General features: G+C 64.2%; 1 protein-coding gene across 1 annotated transcript in view; it reads right to left on the bottom strand.

The window, feature by feature from the left end:
* Nucleotides 1–1,149, bottom strand: part of OBSL1 (obscurin-like 1) — a 15,376-nt gene that overhangs the window by 13,064 nt on the left and 1,163 nt on the right. Inside the window, 2 exon segments of the mRNA XM_010192549.1 lie at nt 1–158; nt 364–655. Coding sequence (XP_010190851.1) covers nt 1–158; nt 364–655 — 450 coding nt within the window.

The raw sequence follows: 1,149 nt of genomic DNA, 5'->3' as shown, positions 1-1,149 counted from the left end.
GCTGAAGCTCTTCAGCACAGTGCGGGGCGACTCCCACAGCTGCTGCCCATCTCGGCTCCAGCAGATCCCCTCCACCGCCTCCTGTGTCTCCACGCAGAAAACCGCATTCTCCCCCTCCATCACATCCAGCTTCCGCGGCAGTCGCTTCACGATCACCCCTAGGGGAAGAGATGCATGAGGGGTGGGGAGGGATGCTCCTGGGGAGCAGGGTGGGCTCCCTAGGGTGGGAGAGAGGAGGAGGAGGCAGAGGTCAAGGAGGAGCTGCAGTCAAATGATGGGAAGGCAGAGGCAGGGGACAGTGAGGAACCTGGCAAGGAGGGGGATAGGAAGGCAAAGTCATGCTGCTGGAGACCTGTCCCCCACCTTGGACGGAGACCTCTGCAATGCTGCGTCCCTTGTCCTTCATCTGGCAGAGGTAGATGCCATCGTCGTCGGTGCGGGCATCACGGATGGTCAGGCGCCGCAGCACGCCTCGCTCCTCCATCACGTACTTGTGGCTGGGTTGCAGCTCCCTGTCCTCCAGGTACCAGGCGGTGGGGATGGTCTCCAGTGGCACCTGGCACTCAAGCACTGCATCCTCCCGCTCCGCCACCTCCACATCCGTCAGCTGCACCTGGAAGCGCAGCCGGTGCTCTGCCGCCGGGAGAGACGGGAACTGACGGGGCGCAGGACACAACACCCACCAGCAGCCCAGCAATGCCCTCAGCATCTATCAGCAAGTTCTGGGGGTTGCAGAGGCATGCCAACATGCCGTGGCAGGTGTCTCAGTGGAGGGGGCAGTGGGGTGCAGGTGGGGGATGCGCCGGGTGCTGGGTGACCCCAGTGGTGGGCTGTCCCCAGCCGGCAGGGCAGCGCTGGGGGACAGGGCTGTCAGCACTGCAGACGCTTGGAGCTGTGCCCTGCAGGGCTGCCCACCAAAGCCACTTGGCACTGCAGGGGAATTTGTCACCAAGGCACTGTCCCCCCTCGCTGCTTGGGGCTGGACAGCCACAGCCCTCCAGAGATGCCACCTCTCTGCTTGCAAGGAGAGAGGGTTACAGGAAGAGGACAACAACACAGCTCTCCAGGGGAGCCCAGCGTCGCCAGCCTCCAGCCCACAGCCTTGTCTGGAGGAGTCTGGGGTCACCTGCACAGGGCAGGAGGGAGCCT

This window comes from Mesitornis unicolor, unplaced genomic scaffold (assembly GCF_000695765.1).
Source record: "Mesitornis unicolor isolate BGI_N332 unplaced genomic scaffold, ASM69576v1 scaffold35149, whole genome shotgun sequence".
NCBI classification, from domain to species: domain Eukaryota; kingdom Metazoa; phylum Chordata; class Aves; order Mesitornithiformes; family Mesitornithidae; genus Mesitornis; species Mesitornis unicolor.
The sequence above is the reverse complement of the archived record's forward strand: the minus strand, read 5'-3'. Positions and strand labels throughout refer to the sequence as shown.